The sequence below is a fragment of the Myxine glutinosa genome, chromosome 4, assembly GCF_964187855.1.
Source record: "Myxine glutinosa chromosome 4, kmMyxGlut1.1, whole genome shotgun sequence".
Lineage (NCBI taxonomy): Eukaryota > Metazoa > Chordata > Myxini > Myxiniformes > Myxinidae > Myxine > Myxine glutinosa.
In genome coordinates, this window is record NC_136264.1 from 17,631,042 (window position 1) to 17,648,489 (window position 17,448).

The window sequence follows — 17,448 nt, forward strand, 5'->3', positions numbered from 1 at the left end:
GATGGGGGGGGGGGGGGGGGAGAGGAGAGTAGCGGGATAGGGGAGGGATGAGGGAGGGTGAGGTGAGGAGGAAGGAAGAGGGGAGGGACTGGGGGAGGGAGAGGGGAAGGAGAGGGGAAGGGAGGGGGGAAGGGAGGAGGAGGGGAAGGGAGGGGAAGGGGGGAGGGAGAGGAGAGAGAGGGGAGGAGGGAGGGAGAGGGGGAAAGGGTCTCCCGCCCTCTCCTGCAATGCTCTTATGGTTAAACTGCCAAAGTCTAGGCTCTCTGCTCACCTTCACTCTTTCATTCCTCTTTACTCCCGCCTCTGGAACAAACTCCCCCCACTCCCTTCAATCCCACTCCTCCCTCCAGGTCTTTAAAACAGCTGTTCACCACCATCTCTTATCTTCCCCCATCCAAAACCTTGATCTTTTCTACCCCCGGTAATTCACCCCAGAGTCCTTGCAGTGTTCATATGTTTTATTCCTCTCCCACCTCCCCCCAAGTCCTCCCGATGTCCCTGCTCTCAAATGTTGTGTTTGTGTTCTTCCCCCTCTCTTTTGTGTCCTTCCCCCTCTCTCCCCATCTTGTCTGCCGCTCCCCTTGTTTTTTTGTGTTTTGTGTGTCGGTTTGTCTTTTTGTGTGATTAATGTTAGCTCTTTCACGAGCCTCGATCTTGTATACAAAAAAAAAAAAAAAAAAAAAAGGGGGAGGAGGGAGGGAGAGGGGGAAAGGGAGAGGAGCGGGGAGGAGATGGGGGAGGGGGAGAGGAGGGAGAGGGAGGGGAGAGGAGAGGAGGGAGAGGGAGAGGTGTTGGGGGAAGAGGAAGAGGTGTTGGGAGGAGGAATGGAGGGTGTGGAGGGTTATGGAGCTTAGGGGAAAAGGTGGAGTGGGAGAGGAACATGTTCAGGAGGGGAGAATGGAAGAGTAAGAATGAGACGTATGTTTATATCTTCATTTTGCCTTTATTATCCCGATCCGATCTGATCCGCCATCCCGATCCGATCCGCCATCCCGATCCGATCCGCCATCCCGATCCGATCCGCCATCCCGATCCGATCCGATTCGCCATCCCGATCCGATCCGCCATCCCGATCCGATCCGATTCGCCATCCCGATCCGATCCGATCCGATCCGCCATCCCGATCCCGATCCCTATCCATGTGTTTCTCCTGAATCCTTTTGTTAAACTCCCATCGTGTTCATGAATCACTTCACTTTGTACAAATCGCCTCTCAATTCTCGTATCAAGGTGAATTGTGTTGCCTTGCGACTGATACCTGAATCCACGCGTCCGTTGCCTTGCTACTGATACCTGAATCCAGGTGTCCGTTGCCTTGCTACTGATACCTGAACCCTTAAAGCTGAACATTCTAAACCTGAACTTCCTCTTCTGGGTTGTTGTTTTTGTTTTATTCAAAGAAGTTTTCACTCAACTTCTTCTTCCCTCTGAACTCGAACCAGTTGGAAGAGAAAATAGTTTAATATTGTTAATTTAGCATTCCATCATCACGTGACATGCTTCTCCACATTGTTATTCTTCATATTGCATTAGAGATGAAGGTGTAGTGCAGGGATACCTGGCAGGTCTTGTAGTAGCTTGTGTGTGTGTGTGTGTGTGTGTGTGTGTGTGTGTGTGTGTGTGTGTGTGTGTGTGTGTGTGTGTGTGTGTGTGTGTGTGTGTGTGTGTGTGTGTGTGTGTGTGTGTGTGTGTGTGTGACGGTATGTATTGATGGTGTAGTGCAGGCAGGATGGGCCGATTGTCCACTTCCTGCACCAAAGTTCGTTGTTATTTATTCATTGTTTTGTTTTAAAAGTTAAAAAAAAAATCGTTTTACAGACTTGGCATTTAATATGGAATTTTTTTTTCTTTCTTGACTTGGGTTTACTTTCTGAACTCGGTATATCAATCTGGTGAGTTTCTTTTACCCTTCGGTGATGTCTTTGTTGAAAGACCCATGTCACTGATTGTCTTTCGCAGCAAGAAGTCAATAACAGGATTATATCACAGGTGGCGTGACAAAATGTAAGGACAGGTACATTTGACGATTGGCTTCACAATCGGGTATATAAGGGTTGTTGCGTTCTGTATTAGTGGAAAACAACTGCTGCACGTCTACAAAAGTTATTGCCGCTTCCTCTGGAGATGGTCTGTCAACTTGACAATGCTGTTTGTCATGGAGTGGTGGCTTTACGAAATTCTGGCATGAAACAGCATGCTATTGCTCGGCAGTATGGCATCACTCAAGGTCAAGTGTCAAAGATCCTGAAACGAAATGCTCAGAGGGGTGTCCCTACTCCAATACCGAGGCCAGGACGCCCACGCAGAACCACAAGGACAGATGATCGCCAGCTGCACCGGTTAGTCTGCAATGGCCGTACCAAGTCAGCTAATCGGCTTAGGGCTGAGTGGCAGCAACTGACTAATGTGCCTGTATCCAGAAGGCTAGTCAACCAACGACTGGTTCAAGCAGGCTATCGTGCCAGGTGTCCCCTGAGAAAGCCACGCCTGACCACACAACACAGCCAGCGCCGATTGCAGTGGGCCAGAGAGCACCGTCAATGGCAGCCAGGACACTGGAATCACGTGACCTTCAGTGACGAGTCTAGATTTCTGGTCTATCGTCAAGATGGCCGCGTCCGAGTGCGCAGACAAGTGCATGAAGCCCTCAACGAAGATTGTATAGTGCCAAGAGTCCAAGCTGGAGGTGGTGGGGTGACCGTTTGGGCTGCTTTTCATGCAGGGGGCAAAACTGACCTGGTTGTTCTGAATGGAAACCTGAACCAGTTCAAGTACAGGGTCATTCTGGAAGAAACATTGCTTCCATTTGCTCGTGCACCCTTTCGAGGAAACTTTGTCTTCCAAGATGACAATGCACGGCCTCATCGTGCTCGCATGATCCAACACTTTCTTGCTGACCGTGGTGTAGAGCATATGGAGTGGCCTGCCATGTCCCCGGATATGAATCCGATAGAGAACCTGTGGGCAGAATTATCGCGTCAAATCGACAACCTGGATCAGCAGCCGACCTCTGTGCGTGAATTGCAGCAGGCTATTGTCACTGCATGGCAAGCGATTCCTGTCCAAACCTTGGCAAATCTCGTGAACAGCATGCCTCGACGTGTACGTGCTCTCCTGAATGCTCGTGGGGGTTACACGAAGTACTGAACTGTAATTTTACTGTCCGTAATCCCAGTCGTAATTTAACTTTTGTTTTTGTTGAATTTTTTTTTGGCTAATGTGCAAAATAAAGAGATACTTCTGGAAAACGTACAGAAGTTTAACACAGTACTGTCCATGAATTGAGTTCGATATCAGTTTACATCACTTTCAGGGATCCCATCACTTTCAAGGAAATGTCAAATGTGGTTTTTGTTTCTTTTAAAGGTCACATGAACAAAATCTAGAATAATTTCAACATAATTCCAATGAACTTTTGGTTCTAAGACATCTTGAAAAGTCAGTTCACCCCCACAAAAAAAATATTCCATATTAAATGCCAAGTCTGTATTTAAAAAAAAACCTTTTCTTTAAAAAGTGTTTTCTGCTTTATGAACTTGTACGTGTAGTCTGGACATTCGGTAACATCGGTCTACTTTTACATGTATCACATGGACATTGGTAGAGGGCAGGCAATTTATGGGATTTGAACCCGAGGCACCATTAACAAATCCAAACATCCATGCCCAAACTTACAGAGGGCATCGCATCGGTGGCATAGCCATGCCCTCAGCCAATGATGCTGCCCCGCAGGCGTGTGCTGCATACGACAGAATAAGTGCAGTATTGTACCTGTATTTGTCACGTGGGGATGCCACCTGGTGTTTTGGTTTCAAGTGGATTTCCCTGGGGATTTGGGGATGACAGATTACGTAAATCACAGGTTATTTGTCACTCTCGCATTCAGGAGGACACTGTTGGCTTGGCTGGATACCTCGGAGGTGGCAGGCTCACCTTTTATACTTTCCGAACTGCTTTTGATCCCCAAAGCAACCACAAACCCACCTGCCATCATTTGATTCTAGTGGCTCTTATAGATCCACGATGGATTTTGGAAAGACTTGACCAATTATTGTCGATACTCTGAACAAATCCCAAATACCTGCCCTGACTATCGCTCGGAAGGCAATGGCAACCACCAAGTGGCCTCCTTGCCCTGAGACAGCTTTGCTAGCATGCGAACATGTGCTCAGACAGACAGACAGACAGACATTCAGGCGATAAGGTTAATATCCTAGTATATCCTATTGAAAACCCCATTGATTCTTTTCATATGCAGCCTGTGCCTGCTGGTTGCATCATTGCTGGGAGCACGGCTGTGCCTTCTGTACAGGTTAGGGCAGGAACTTGGAATTTGTTTGGAGTGCCGGAGATAACTCGACTGCTGTTTGCGAAGGACACCGTGGGATCTTCGAAACACCCACCAACTGATGCTGGCAGACGGGTCGCCGAGTTTAACGTCCATCCGAGGGTGACAAATCACTGGGATGATGACATTTTATAGCCAGGTTGGGATTGGAACCCAGGTGACACGGCTCAGAGGAGAGTATCCATACCTCCAAGATATCCATCCAGCTCAGGTGTGCAGATGTCCACATTGAAATGGCAAGAGATTTCGAATATATGCTCCTTTTGTCAGGCAGAAATGTTCGAATCTAAAATAAATAAATAAATAATGAATTGGGGGAAAATATCAATGATTTCAATCCCTCAGGACATTGTTTTGACGGGTGTCCCATTCCTACATATTCTTATTTTCAGATTATTTGTACAAATAAACTTTATGTCCTTCCTTCAAGTCAGGCTTCTTAGTCCACATGGTTCTGCTCATCTGAATTCTTGCACAGGTGAACAGATTATTTAATTACTTTTTCATTTTGCTGTTTGACGCTGTCGATTTGATTTTTTTTTTTTTTTTTTGTATACAGAATCGAGATTCGTGTAAGAGCTAACACATTAACATGAAAACATGCACAGACACATAAAACATACAATGAAGGGAGCAGGAGACAAGAGGGAGAGAGAGGGAAGCACACAAGCACAACAACAGAAGAGAACAGGGACGTTGGTAGATCTGTGGAAGGGGGAGGGCAGGTGGAGGATGGGTACACGGTATAAAGCAAATGAACACTTCTAGGAATTTCAGGAAAGAAGTTGGAGATTGAAAGAGGCGGATTTGGGGTGAAATTAGCGGGGGTAGAAAAGATCAAGGTTTTGGATGGGGGAAGATAAGAGATGGTGGTGAACAGCTGTTTTAAAGACCTGGAGGGAGGAGTGGGATTGAAGAGAGTGGGGGAGTTTGTTCCAGAGGCGGGAGAAAAGAGGAATGAAGGAGTGAAGGTGAGCAGAGAGTCTTGATTTTGGCATTTTAACCATAAGAGGGTTGCAGGCAGATCTTGTGCGACCTGTAGGCAGGGTCGGCGCTACCATTAGGCCAACTAGGCAGCCGCCTAGGGCGCAGACATCAGAGGGGCGCATTACTGAACCTTAAAAGGTCACTGTTTTATATAAATTATTTTATACAGTATCAGTGGCAAGTGGTGAACGTAGTTTCTCAAAGCTCAAAGTTATAAAAACTTACACACGCTCTACAATGTTGGAAAAGAGACTAGTTGGCTTGGCAACTACTGTATATCAATTGAACATGCCCAGGCATCAGCACTTGATCTGGTTGAATTTGTGACAACATTTGCAAAGGAAAAGGCACGCAAAGTGAGATGTTGATGTTTCTGACATTGAAACTTTTATGAGACATTTTTAACTCTGTTTGTCTGCTTTTTTGTTTGTTTCTCTGTCTGACTGTAAGCGAAATGTTGTGGTGACATGACGGGTTGGTTACGCCAAGTATCCTTAAATGGTATACAGTATATACTTAAAGGTGTGTGAAGTAAAAGGTTTGAATGTTGTGTTGCCAATGGCTGAGGTATGCATTATACCGAGTGCCCTTTAGTTCAAAATGATTTGTGTGCCAAAATATTTTATTTTGTATTTGCGAAAGATAATAATCAAAGATTGATTATTTAAAATTTTGATTTTGCATATATAAAACTTATTGCTCAAACCAAAAACTGTTTTGTTTATCTGTAATTTCCATGCACACACTCATAAAGGGACCACTTTCTTTATTTTGCATTGCAAACCACATGTAGTGTCATATTTTTTTTAAGTGAAAGCCCATTTTAAGTGAAAAGCCCAACCCTAACAGAGCCACTGCCATATTAATGGAGTTTGCACCTTTAATATTGGTGCTGTTGGCATCTTACGGTACTTATTCTTGCAATTTAATTTTTTTTTAGCAGTTTCAAGTTTTCTGCTTTTTATTTTTTCTACAAAACCTCTGTTTTTAATAATCGAAGTTGGCAAAAAAAAAATTTGCGGGGGGGGGGGGTGCAAGTAGCTGGCCTTGCCTAGGGCGCAAAATAGTCTGGCGCCGGCCCTGCCTGTAGGAATATTTGGGGGACAGAGCACAGATAGAGCTGGAGGAGCAAGGCCGTAGAGGAGTCGGTAGAAGACGGAAAGACCACCGACCTGCCTGCGGTGAGTGAGTGAAAGGCCCTCGGAGTTAGCTTCATCGCGGGAGATTCCAATGATTTTGAATGCCTTGGTTTCAACCGCGTGAAGACGAGCTAGGTGTGAGGCAGGAGCACCAGCCCAGAGGGGAGAGCAGTATTCCATTGAGCTGCGAATGACAGCTTTGTATGTGGTGAGGAGCTCAGGTGACATCAGACGTAATGACGTAGCATGACGGACGGACACAAAACTGCCGCTATTTTAATATACTAGGGCATTGCCCGTACTATATCTATATCTAAAATTATATCCCCCCCCTCTATTTACATGAAATGGTTTGGTCCAAAGCGAACGGCTTCCGGAGTTTGGTAAAGAAATCGCCATCGCGTGCACAAACGCGCAGGAAAACGAATGAATCGCAAATTCGGTTTTATTAGTTTTAAAACATAGTTTAACGCCAACATAGTTTGCAAACGTGAAATAAATGAATACGCTCTCAAATGTGCCATCCGAGGCAGAGTGTGCCCGCCACGTTCGGCACACGCGATCGTTCGCTGCTCTCTGATTGGTTGAATCGTTTTTTGGACATAGCTCGGTAAGTAATTGTCCGATTAATATGAAACCTTGAAAAGGCACATCCTCGGGTCCCCAGCAATATACCTGGCAAGTTAAAAGTATATCGGACCCGTGGTTGTCGAGAAACAGCGGTCACAGACAAACGTACAGACAGAGATTACTGGAATTATAGATAGATAGAAGATTGTGGGAGCTGTGTTCCCACGATAAAATCGGACAAAATGGACGACGCCAGGAATTAGGTTTCTCTGAGCTATTTATTCCCAGCTCACTCAAATGAACTCCAAAGCACTGAATCAGCCCATCGAACGGGCGGCAATATATATCAGAAACTCAACACACAAAAGCCACGCCTCTCAGGCGGGGCATGGTATGCAAATAGATAAGCCACGCCTCTCAACCGGGCGTGGTATGCAAGGCAAGCGTTCGCCCGGTAAACGCAAGTCTCAACACGCCCGGGCGAGTCCGGACACGTGACCGCTCGCCGGTTGCGTCATCGGCCGGTGCAGGGTAATTGTGTCATGCTACCGGTAACCGCTACACACGCCCCCCCAGAATTAACATGCACCGGGAGAGTCAGTTTGAGGGGGGTCTTGATGTCCCGGCCAAAACGACCCCTGACCATTCGTGTGAGGGTGGTAGGTGGCGGGGCGGTGGATGGTCGGGCGGGGGGCCTGGTTGACGGGGGACGGCCCCGACGTGGAGGAAGGGCCAACCGTGGAGGTTGGTCGAGGTCCAAATGGGCCGGCTTGAGGCGGTCCACGGAGATGCGGTCCGCCTTGCCACCGATGTCGATGGTGAACGACTTGTCGTCCCTCTTCAGGACCCGGAAAGGTCCATCGTACGGTGGACGGAGCGGTCCCCGGTGTGCGTCGTGCCGGATAAAAACGTACTCCGCAGTGCGAAGTGCTGGGGGGACGTGGGGTTGGGGGCAGCCGTGGTGGGACGTGGGCACGAGGGCAAATCTCCTGGCGGCCTCGTGGAGGACCGAGCGTTGGCGAGCCGCGGACCAGGGGCCGGTGGCGCCAGGGATGAATTCGCCCGGCACGCGCAGTGGCTGGCCGTAGACCAGCTCGGCGGTGGAAGCCTGGAGGTCCTCTTTAGGGACCGTTCGGAGGCCCAATAGGACCCACGGGAGCCTGTCGGCCCAACCGTCGTCCTGGAGGCTGGCCCTGAGAGCGGCCTTCATCGAGCGGTGGAACCGCTCGCACAAGCCATTGGCTTGGTGGTGGTAGGCCATGGTGCGGTGAAGCTTGACCCCCAAGGCCTGGGCGACTGCGCCCCAAAGCTCGGAGGTGAATTGTGGGCCTCTATCGGAGGAGATGTCCGAGGGGGCACCGAAACGGGCAATCCAGGTGCCAATGAAGGCCTGCGCCACGTCGGCGGATGTTGTTGATGCCAGCGGGACGGCCTCCGGCCACCTGGTGGTCCTGTCCACCATTGTGAGGAGGTGGGTGAATCCCCGCGAGGAGGGAAGGGGTCCCAGCAGGTCCACATTGACGTGGTCAAAGCGCCGCGCGGGCACGTCAAATGGTGCCAACGGGGCCTGGGTGTGCCGGTGGACCTTCGCGCGCTGGCAGGCGACACAGGCATTGGCCCAGTCGCGGACGTCTTTACGGAGCCCATGCCAGACGAATTTCGCTGCCACGAGCTTCTGTGATGCTTTCCGGCCCGGGTGGGAAAGGCCGTGGAGGGCGTCAAAAATGTGCCGCCGCCATACGGTGGGCACGATGGGGCGAGGTTGGCCCAGGGAGACGTCGCACAGGAGAACTGTGCCTGTGACCTCGAAGGGGACGTCGGCCAACCGCAGGCCTGTGTCCGCTGTCCGGAGGGCTTGCACCATGGGGTCGGCGGTCTGGTCGGCCGCCATGCAGGTGAAGTCCACACCCAGGTGGACGGCGTTCATGCCGGAACGGGAGAGGCAATCGGCCACAGCGTTGTCCTTGCCGGCGACGTGCCGGATGTCCGTCGTAAATTCGGACACGGCGGAGAGGTGGCGCTGCTGGCGGGCCGACCATGGCTCCATAACCTTGGCCATGGCGAAGACCAGGGGTTTGTGGTCCACAAACGCCGTGAACGGGCGGCCCTCCAAAAGATAGCGGAAGTGGCGAACAGCCAGGTAAAGGCCGAGGAGCTCACGGTCGAAAGCGCTATACTTGCGCTCGTTAGGGCGAAGCTGCCGGTTGAAGAAGGCCAGCGGTTGCCAAGCCCCGTTCACCCACTGTTCATGCACGGCGCCCACCGCGTAGTCGGAAGCGTCCGTGGTGAGGGCGTTGGGTGCGTCGAGCGCCGGGTGCGCCAGCATGGTCGCGTTGGTGAGGGCCAGCTTAGCGCCCGTGAATGCCGCATCTATCTCTGTGGTCCAGGCGACGACGTGCTTGGCCGGCTTGCCCCGGAGGGCTTCATACAGGGGGCGCATGAGTTGGGCGGCGCGAGGCACGAACCGGTGGTAGAAATTTACGATCCCCAAAAATTCCTGTAGGGCCTTGATGGAGCGAGGGCGCGGGAAACTTGTGACTGCCTCCACCTTGGTAGGCAGCGGCACGGCCCCGCGCTTCGTGATGCGGTGCCCCATGAAGTCGACGGCCTTTACGCCAAACTGACATTTCGCCTGGTTGATGATGAGGCCGTGCTGGCCGAGGCGCTCTAAAAGCGTGCGCAGGTGGACGAGGTGCTCCGCCCGGGAAGTGCTGGCGATGAGAATGTCATCCAGGTCGACGAACAGAAAGGGGAGATCGCGCAGCACACTGTTCATCAGCCGCTGGAAGGCCTGGGCCGCATTCTTAAGGCCGAACGGCATTCGAAGGAACTCGAAGAGGTACAAAAGGTGTAAATACAGCCGTCTTCGGAACGTCGGCCGGCTGGACAGGTAACTGGTGGTAGCCCCGAATGAGGTCGACCTTGGAGAATATCAACCGCCCCGCCAAACGGGCGGAAAAGTCCTGTATGTGTGGTATCGGGTACCGGTCGGGGGTGGTGGCGTCGTTGAGGCGGCGGTAATCGCCGCATGGTCGCCATCCGCCACCCGGTTTGGGCACGATGTGCAGGGGCGAGGCCCACGCGCTATTCGAGCACTGCACAATTCCCAATCGCTCCAGCGCGTCGAATTCCACCTTCGCTATGGCGAGTTTGGCCGGGTCGAGGTGGCGAGCCCTGGCGTAGACCGGTGGACCTGTGGTCGGGATGTGGTGTTCGACGCCATGCTTGACGGCGATGGCCGAAAACGTCGGCTGCGTGAGGGCGGGAAACTCGGCGAGTAGGCGGGTGAAATCGTCCATGGCCGGGAGCGCGCAGGCTACCTTGGTCAGAGCGGAGCCGCTCAATGAGCAAGCGAGCGAGCTGAAGGTCTCCGCGTTGATGAGCCGACGCCGTTTGACGTCGACCAAAAGCCCATGCGTGCAAAGAAAATCTGCACCCAGCAAGGCCATGGGCACGTTCGCCGTGATGAAGTCCCACCTGAAGCGCTGGCCCCCGAAGCAGAATGCGACGCTGCACGAAACGAAGGTGCGGATGGAGGAACCGTTTGCGGCGACCAAAGCGGGGCCACAAACCGCGGCCTGTTTGTCCTCCACCGAGGCGGGTATCACGCTCAGCTGAGCGCCGGTGTCACACAAAAAACTCCGCCCGGACTCCGTGTCCGTGATAAACAGAAGGCTGCCTGAATGGCCGACGCTCATGGCAGGAAGCGAGTGCCGGCCTGGTCGTTTCCCGACCGCCGAAAGTGCACGGTGGGCGGCACGTTCTGGCTTTCTGCCCGAACCTGGCGTGGTAATAGCACATGGTCCGCTCTGGTGGAGGCTCCGGCGGTCGCGTCGGGTTCGGTCGACGGGGCGTCGCGGCGGCCGCTGCCCCCAGTGGCGCTGACTCGGCCGGTGGAGGCGCCGGTCATGGCGCAGGCGTTGCCTCAGTCGGCCCAGGGTCCCAGGCGGCCGCTCCGACGTGTCGCCTGGCCGAGCAAAATTTATCGGCCTCCTTGGCCAGGGCGCGAGGGTCCGTGATGGGCGAACTAGCCAAAGGTAACCGTACCTGCCCGGGTAGCCGCTGGAGGAACAGCTCGCAGAAGAGGAAGTCCAGGCTGTGGTCACCGAGAAGAGCAAGCATGTGGTCCATGCTTTCGGACGGACAGGCCTCGCCCAGCTCCGGGAGGTCGAGTAGTTGTCATGTGCGTTCGGTCTCCGTGAGTCCAAACGCACCGAGGAGTAGGTCTTTGAGCACGCCGTATTTGTCGGCGTCCGGCGGGTGCTGTAGGAAGCTCAGAACCCGGGAAGCGGAGGAGGCGTTGAGCGCAGAGACCACGTGGTGGTAGCGCGTCATGTCCTCCGTAATGTTCCGCAGGGCGAATTGAGAAGCCGCTTGAGCAAACCAAACGGCCGCGTGATTCCCAAAAACCCGGGAGCTTCAAAGCTACAGCTGACTCCATCGCCGTGTTCGTAGAAAAGGGTCATCAATTGTGGGAGCTGTGCTCGCACGATAAAATCGGACAAAATGGACGACGCCAGGAATTAGGTTTCTCTGAGCTATTTATTCCCAGCTCATTCAAACGAACTCCAAAGCACTGAATCAGCCCATCGAACGGGCGGCAATATATATCAGAAACTCAACACACAAAAGCCACGCCTCTCAGGCGGGGCATGGTATGCAAATAGATCAGCCACGCCTCTCAACGGGGCGTGGTATGCATGGCAAGCGTTCGCCCGGTAAAGGCAAGTCTCAACACGCCCGGGCGAGTCCGGACACGTGACCGCTCGCCGGTTGCGTCATCGGCCGGTGCAGGGTAATTGTGTCATGCTACCGGTAACCGCTACAAGATGATATATTTTAACCTCCAGTAACTTTGCAGTCACGACGAAGGGATTAGTGTTACGATTAGATTTACGAGAATATTAACGTTACATTATCATTATTTCGAAAATTATATTACTATCAAAAAACCGAGGCTAATTTCTTACTTACGCTGTTATTAGTGCCGTACACCGCTCATCATTGATTCATGAACCACATACACCGCTTCAATCCATCAACTTTGCATTTACGACATTGGGATTAAAGTGTTATGGTTATAGTTACTATACTATTATTATTATTATTATTATTATTATTACGAAAACGAAACTATTGAAACGATACTACTGTATTAAGAAACCTGGGCTTAATTTGTCTGAAGAGGCCTGAAGGTGAGGCATCAAGGCAGGAAGCCTAAGACCTCTACGTACTGTCGTTGGAAGATCCGTAACGTCTATGCTTTCGATATTTGATGATCATTTTAACATTCGATTTGTTTGTGTTTCACACTAAATGAAAAAGTACAGGTAGAGCATGCAGATTGTGATACATGACAGGTTCAACGATATGTTCGGCCTGGACAAAATTGGAATTAAAATGGTGGTGTTTGGAGTCAGCCGCCGTACCGCCGTAATGACATCACATCACCTGTGTCATGTGAAGAGATCCTCAGCTCTGATTGGTGTACGTTTGAGGGGACATACATATATACAAACAGACAGACAAACACTGTTCTAGACGGCTTTGCCCTAAGGGCTAAGCCGTCAAAACAAAACAAAACAAAAAAACCTCAATCAATGTCTAGCATTTGAAAATTGTAATTTATTTACCTGTAAACTGTGAAATCAACATGAAAATAATGTGCAAAACTGAAAAAAAGAAAACGTGTCCGTAAATGAAAATTTACATGTAAAACGGTAAATGCGTCCATAAAATAAATATACAAAAAATAAACCTCAATTGATATCTAGCAGCAGGTCGGTGATGCTTGCCTATAATCATAAATCTTATATTAATGATGTACCTACATACGAATCACGGTGTTATTGCTTACATAATGTGTAAGCATACCCACGAGTATATATGTAGTTATTGCTTACATAATGTGTAAGCATACCCACTAGTATACAGTCGTGGCCAAAAATATTGGCACCCTTGCACTTTTTTCAAATAACTCATAATTTTCTCTAAAAATAAATTGAAATTGACGAAAGTATTTGGTCTCCACAATTCTTTATTTCACTGTTAATATTACAGAACGTTTGTTTTTGATTCAGAACTTAATATATCCTTTTAAATCAGAAAATAAAAAGAATGAAGCCTCAGACTATATGGAGCGAACAAAACTTCAGCGATTTGAATTTGAAGCCCCAACCCAGCTGGACAGACAGGGGGATAGACAGTATTCAGACCCCTTCACTTTTTTCACATTTTCTTATGTTGCAGCCTTATGCTGAAATCGTTTAAATTCATTTTTTTCCCTCATCAATCTACACTCAATACCCCACAATGACAAAGAGAAAACAGGATTTTAGAAAGTTTTGCAAATTTATTAAAAAGAAAAAACTGAAATATCACATTGAAATAAGTATTCAGACCCTTTGCTATGACACTTGAAATTTAGCTAAGGTGCCTCCCATTTCTCTTGATCATCTTTGAGATGTTTCTACACCTTGATTGGAGTCCACCTGTGGTAAATTGAATTGATTGGACATGATTTGGAAAGGCACACACCTGTCTATAAGGTCTCACAGCTGACAATGCATATCAGAGCAAAAACCAAGCCATGAGGTCGAAGGAACTGCCTGCAGAGCTCAGAGACAAGATTGTGTCGAGGCACAGATCTGGGAAGGCCTACAAAAAAATTTCTGCTGCATTGAAGGTTCCCAAGAGCACAGTGGCCTCCATAATTCTTAAATGGAAGAAGTTTGGAGCAACCAGGACTCTTCCTAGAGTTGGCCGCCCGGCCAAACTGAGCAATCGAGGGAGAAGGGCATTGGTAAGAGAGGTGAAAAAGAACCCGATGGTCACTCTGGCTGAGCTGCAGAGATCCTGTGTGGAGATGGGAGAAACTTCCAGGACAACCATCACTGCAACACTCCACCGATCTGGGCTTTATGGCAGAGTGGCCAGACGGAAGCCTCTCCTCAGTGAAAGACACATGAAAGCCCGCTTGGAGTTTGCAAAAAAGCACCTAAAGGACTCTCAGACTGTGAGAAACAAGATTCTGTGGGGGGCGTGGGAGAGGGATAAAACAGGTAGACATTGCTAGGACTTCCGGGAAAGAGGCCGGTATTACAAAAAAGTGGATCTGGGGTGAATTAATGGGGGTAGAAAAGATCAGGGTTTTGGATGGGGGAAGATAAGAGATGGTGGTGAACAGATGTTTTAAAGACCTGGAGGGAGGAGTGGGATTGAAGAGAGTGAGGGAGTTTGTTCCAGAGGTGGGAGAAAAGAGGAATGAAGGAGTGAAGGTGAGCAGAGAGCCTTGATTTTGGCAGTTTAACCATAAGAGGGTTGCAGGCAGATCTTGTGCGACCTGTAGGAATATTTGGGGGACAGAGCACAGAGAGAGCTGGGGGAGCAAGGCCGGAGAGGAGTCGGTAGAAGACAGAAAGACCACCTTCCTGCCTGTGGTGATTGAGTGCGTGAAAGGCCCTCAGAGTTAGCCTCATCGCGGGAGATTCCAATGATTCTGAAAGCTTTGGTTTCAACAGCGTGAAGCCGAGCTAGGTGTGAGGCAGGAGCACCGGCCCATAGGGGAGAACAGTATTCCATTGAGCTGCGGATGAAAGCCTTCTATGTGGTGAGGAGCTTAGGTGTGCCAAGGAAGGACTTCGCACGACGGAGGATGCCCAGTCGGCGACTGGCTTTGGACGCCAGATTTGAAATTAGCTTTTCCCAGGAAAGATCATGGCAGATAGTGAGACCCAAAAGCTTGAGTGACAGAACTTCTTTAAGAGGATTGTTGAGAAAGTGGATGGGAGGGTTGTCCAGATGGTCTTTTCAGAGAGACAGGGTGAGAGTTTGAGATTTGTCAGGATTGAAAGACATGTTCCACTTGTTTTACAAGGAGAGGCTCAATCTTCTTGCATTGGAAACATCATGGAGCTCTCTATATCTATTGTCAGCAAATGCCATGCTGATTTGTTTTGGTGTCGGAAGGATTCGGTGGGATCACAGACTTCCATCACACTGTGTTCAATGGCTTGTTTTATAGGAACGATGGTCCTAAAGTTGCAATGGCCATGAAATTCGTCATTTAGGGTCTGTCTCTTGTAATTTTATCAATGATTTGTGGGGATTCCATGCAAAAAGAATGGCATGGCGATGGATTTTCATTTTGGTTTCGGACGGAAGTCAAATGTCGACCTAAAATTAATTGTCAGATTTGGCTGGGACCAACAATCCAGAGATATCATGAAATATTTTATGTCAACTATTGGGGACGCCTCTTCATGGCGGTTGTACCCCTTAATGCAAGTCGGGGGCCAAATCTTCTCCCAATCTTCCCTGCTGTCCGGATTTTGCAGGGCAGCGCGGTAATGGTCAGAGTGCCGATAGGTCGCCATGGACCAGCCCTTTCCCTCTTGTCTCTGTCTCTTCCTCTCTCTCCCTTTGGGTATTGATGGGATGGTAGGTGGACCAGTAGGATGGGTATTTTTTTTTAATACTCCTGCTCAGCTCTTTGACACCTGCGATCAGCGTAACACAATTTTATCAGTGAAACCAGGACTTGGGACTTTTGGTGTCGAACCACCTTTTGAGGTGTCGGATTGATAAAGAAAAGGTTGAAGTCGTATGGCATTCAGGATTTTGAATGGATCTTAATTTTATTGTCGTGTGTGGTGTCTACTTGTTATTTGTTGATTGGCAGTTATTACTTCCTTATGCTTCTTTCAAAAAAAATTGTCTTGTCGGTTGCTTTTTCGAAATTTCTCCCCTCACTTCCTCCACCCTTCCCACATCATTCAATTCCACTGTTGAATCATTATTGTGTAATTGGGTCTTCACGAGGGCCTCTGCCAAAGGTAGTACCACCTCCCCTCCCAGCTGACACCTGTCGATGTGATCCACCACTCCTCATCTCACCACAACACTTCTTAACTTCCTCACCTTGAAACCCATCCTTGCCCATCTCATCAACCTTTCCAGCTGTTCTTTTACCTTTCCTGCTGTATCCTCTGAATGTTGGACAACTGTTACTTTATTGAAGAATGCAAACATTGCTGGACAAGCTCTGACCTGCAGCTGGCTCTTCTTCTTTTCCATATCCACTTGTTGCACAGAGCAACTCCTTAAGGACAAAGAAAATGGGGGAGATCAGAATGTCCACCTCCATCCAACCTCTGCCATTGCCTCATATGACTGTGTTGCAAACTGCATCCAAAACTGGTCATATTACAACATCAGAAAATCCCTAAATCTTCCCATCACCCAAAATAATTGAATGGCCTATATGATAAAGGCATGTGGCATTGACCCATATGTCGTCTCCAAGTCCAGTCATATCACGGCAACATTCTTCCTTTGCCTCTTCACCTCCTGTAATGCTCGCCACGCCATTGCTGAGTACTCATTTCATCCTGGTGAAACCGGTATTCCTGGCATTGGTGCAGAATCTATCCTCCACCCTTCTTTTCAATGTCTCAGGTGCCGCACACACCACTTCATTCAACATCTGCCATGCTCTTTTCTCTCCCATACCTCGCCATCTCACTCTCTTTTGCCTGCTGACGTACAACCGCATGACCTACAACACTATCGTTTGCTACCTGGCTGTATCTCCTGGTTATCTTACATACCCCTTTGTCAAAGTCACTGCGTTGTTGAACCTCCTGCTCACACAACTTGCAAGTTGCTTACAACTTGGATACTGTGAGACCTCACACGACTTACGCACACAACCCATCTGAATCGTGATGACTACACAACCCTCTCACTGACTTAAAACTCCTGTCCACACCCACACTTCTCACGAGTCTGACATAGCTCCCCACGCACACCACCACACCGTTGCATTACCTCTTCTGTACAATCACTCCCACACCATCTCCGGTGCTGATGTATCCTTACCCCCCTGATGGATTCAAGCTCATGTTGACACTGACCCTTTACCGGACTTGCATCCACGAACTGTACCCACTTCTCAAAATTGCTACCGACTTCTTTTTCCATCCATCCGGGCCAATCTTTCACCGCCTGATTGGACGTTCTACTTCAGGCGTTGCGCCAGCCGTCCAATGTCAGATGCGTGAGGCCTGAGGTAATGTACGTTTTTACCTCGGAAAGCCCAAAATTGCTCTTGGCTCCGTTCCCCAATAATCTTCCCCACAGCCGAGCTCGAATTTGAGCTTGGGAAGTTTAAATGTTACTTGCATGTACTTTAATTGCAGTCATCTGTCAAAACTGGGTGTGGGTGTCTGAAACCGCTTGTGACATGGTAACTCAGCAGACGTGACCATTAAAGTGTCCACACTATGGCTCATAAAAATCAATCGTGAGGATGATATTTGATGAGTTAAACAGCTCATCAATGTCACCATATCCCTGGGCGGTGTTCAGAGTGATCTGGAGCCCGTTAGCTCGGGATTGAGTCGT

General features: G+C 49.5%; 1 protein-coding gene across 2 annotated transcripts in view; it reads left to right on the forward strand.

Moving 5' to 3' along the window:
- Positions 1–862: 862 nt before the first annotated feature.
- The window catches only part of LOC137424474 (calcium/calmodulin-dependent protein kinase type 1D), a 99,365-nt gene continuing 82,779 nt past the window's right edge, over positions 863–17,448 (forward strand). Inside the window, exon 1 of one of the 2 annotated variants that reach the window (XM_068111960.2) lies at positions 863–918. In XM_068111960.2, coding sequence (XP_067968061.1) covers positions 881–918 — 38 coding nt within the window. In that variant the 5' untranslated portion in view covers positions 863–880. The remainder of the gene's footprint in view (positions 919–17,448) is intronic. The other variant, XM_068111963.2, reaches the window with a different exon arrangement.